Source organism: Fulmarus glacialis, unplaced genomic scaffold (genome assembly GCF_000690835.1).
Source record: "Fulmarus glacialis isolate BGI_N327 unplaced genomic scaffold, ASM69083v1 scaffold34701, whole genome shotgun sequence".
Classification (NCBI taxonomy): Eukaryota; Metazoa; Chordata; class Aves; order Procellariiformes; family Procellariidae; genus Fulmarus; species Fulmarus glacialis.
In genome coordinates, this window is record NW_009194024.1 from 43899 (window position 1) to 46960 (window position 3062).

The following is a 3062-nucleotide window of genomic DNA, read 5'->3' on the forward strand; positions in this document are numbered from 1 at the left end:
CTCCCCCTTCTAAGGTCCGCTGGGAAGTAGCCACTTTCTGTTCTCAAGCTCTGCCTAGAGCACCTCTGGTGTAAAGAGAGAAGGAGCAAGAAACAACAGCACCCAGTTTGTCCGGCTGGTCCAAAGAAGGACACCCTACTACTGAAAAGTGAAAGGACTGTTTTGTGACAGAGCTGGAGAACATATGGATACCCTGCAAACACTTTAACAACCAGAAACATTGTGGAAGGACAAAAGGCTTCAGTAAAGTGTTGGCTCTGCAGCTACAAAATGAAATGCCCTCCTAATGAGCTACAGAGTATGAAAGATTATCCAAGGGGAAAAAAAAAAACCAAAAAAACCCAGAATGCATCAGTATTGTTGCACTTGTTGTATTAATATTTGAACAGCTGGGGAAGAAAAAGGGGTGGAAGTTTCCAGTATTGTGGTGTTATGATAAAAGAACTTTTTTTTTTAAACATTCTAATAGAAAAGTAAGTTTAAAATATTCTCACTGTGTATAACCTTATTTAGAACTAGATGCAAGTTCAGTATTTCCACTAAGCCTATAAAGTACTCACAGGCTACCCTCATGAAAAATTCAGGCTTATATTACAGTCATTTTTCAAGATTACATGGCCTAGAAAGAAGAAAAATGTGTTTGAAAAAAGGAAGAAGTTTGCCTTCAGTTATGTTTTGATATTTTAATTAAAAACACTCTTACCTGCAAAGCTGCTGTCGATTCTTCACTAGGCAGGGAATCTATTAGAACATCAATATCTTTTGCAGTTCGTGCAATCAATGCTGCGAACAGTTGGGCGTACTCTTTAAAAAAGAAAAAGCCCACTCAGTACATTATTAGAAATAAGCACAATTCTGCACACACACCACAGAAAATTCTACAGACTTGAAGTATGCAGGTGTTAAAAATTCTCCTGCACGAAGAAAACAACAGTATCACAACTGATGAGAACTCAACCATACTAGAAGATGAAGGTAGTTTGATTCCAATCCTAGATTAAACAAGGTAACTGGTTATACAAAGGGCTGGGCTTTGTACAAGTGAGAAAACAGCTCATCACAGTGAGCCAGTTAAATTACTAATACCAGTATTAAGTGTCCTAGTCACTACATTAAGTATTGAGAAGTAGCTAGAAACTCATTTAACTTTTCAATCCTTGCCTTGAAACTGCCACTAGACAAAAAAAGAACACTAGAAACGATGTAAAGAAGGTGATTCAAATAAATAGATTATTTAATTTTAATTTTAAAAAAAGAATTCTTATTCAGCCACTGAGAAATGGAAAGGGATTGGAAGTTCATAACAGACCTTAATTTAGCTGTTATATCATTGAAAGAACTGCATGGGCTTTTAATAAGGGCCAGAAACAAAACCTTTCCATGTGGAATTGCATCCATTCAATTTGAATTAAGTTCATTACTACCACTAAAATATTGAAACAGACCTTTTCAACTTATAATTTAATCTTACATATTTGTTTATGTTGATTGGTTCATGAAAGATTTGTGGAAGCAAGAGAGAAAATACTAATGGCAAAAATCTACAGAAGAGACTGGCATTCTCAAAGGTACACTTGAATTTAACTTAAAAAAAACCCAAACAAAACCAACACATCCATTTAAATCTTACTCAGGGTCACCACAGGGTTTACCTGTAAAGAGTTTTAAGGCCTTCTTAATAAGACTTTAAATATCTAAAGAGACATAACTGATAGTTTTGTTTGCCTCATCAACATCGCTAACGTGGCTGTACGATTTTACTGAAGTCACTATATTCAGAATTTTAGGAAAAGACAGATCAAAAGAGAAGTCAGTCATGACCCACCATTTTAAGACCTTAACAGAGTCTCTAGCTCCTGGCACCACACTAATGCCGGCACCTGAGACAGCAGCAGGTAAGATGAGGAAGCAAACAAGCCTTTCAGCTGGCTCTTCCAACTAATTCCAGTATCAGAGAGCAAACCGCCATAGACCAATGAAGAACTAGTATTCAGCTGTCCTAGAAAGTGCATCACTGCGCTCCAAACCAGTCTCCCCTGATATCCTAATAGACAAACCTAATCTGATACAAGATTACATGTAAAATTTTCTAAGGGGGGGAAGGACGGGGAGAGAGAAAATAAGAAAAGAAGAGAAAAGATTTAGAGTAACATGGTTATTTAAATACTAACTTGAAATTCTCAAATCAGAGAAACCTTTTAGTTTGCTTGCCAATTTCAGTGTCTTAGATCAGTTTCTTCTCTCAAAAAAAACCGAAAACCAAAACAGCCAGCAAGAAAACCACAAATGCCAACAGGGAGATTCAACATGACATTACTCCTTAATTAATTACATAAGCAGATGATACATGAAAAAACACAAATAATTAAAAGTTTATGACATGGAGAATTTTAAACGCATACATGATTTCATAAAACTAACACTAATTCTTTCTAAAAAGACTTTTTGGAAATAATGGACAACTCACTAACAACCTCTTGCAGCAGTCCTATTAAAACAGTTTATATCTGTAGAACTACTGTATCTGTGCAAAGAAACTAGCACAAGAAAAAACACTGTAATGCTTACTTAACACTTAAAATTGCGTTTCCACTATCACAATCTTATGCAAGTGCAGCTGACATCAATTTATGACTTAACTTGAATCCTCCAGTTACTAGTGGAATTGTTTGTTGCGCATGAAGTGGAGGACAGATTTTGTATCACAGAGTGTACTATATCAGAACATGTTCACGTTTTGTGAGGAGATGCAGAAAGACAGACATGCCTTCTGTTGGATTAGCCGGCTGATCTTTGTTTATTGCTGTCTGAATGTTGCTGAAAGAGGCTGGAGGGCCACACTGCTGCAACACTCCAATGGCATTACAGAACTGGTCTGCGAGCTGCAAGCAGTAACGAGATCGTTAGTTGATTTCACCATTAAAACTATTTCAATTTTATTTTGCATCCCAGTGGACCCCACGCAGCAGCGCACCCACACCCCGGCGTTAGGTGGCAGCACATCCCCGCAGCCCGCGACGGCCAGCGGCGATGCCCCCCACCTGGGGGCTGCACCCCGGGGC

The 3062-nt window shown here is 38.0% G+C and overlaps 1 protein-coding gene across 1 annotated transcript in view; it reads right to left on the minus strand.

Annotated features, from left to right (window-relative positions):
• The window catches only part of MED21 (mediator complex subunit 21), a gene marked incomplete at its 5' end in the record, with an annotated part of 5063 nt that extends 2181 nt beyond the window's left edge, over window positions 1–2882 (minus strand). The window contains 2 exons of the mRNA XM_009587636.1: window positions 704–804; window positions 2768–2882. Coding sequence (XP_009585931.1) covers window positions 704–804; window positions 2768–2882 — 216 coding nt within the window. The remainder of the gene's footprint in view (window positions 1–703; window positions 805–2767) is intronic.
• Window positions 2883–3062: the final 180 nt, after the last annotated feature.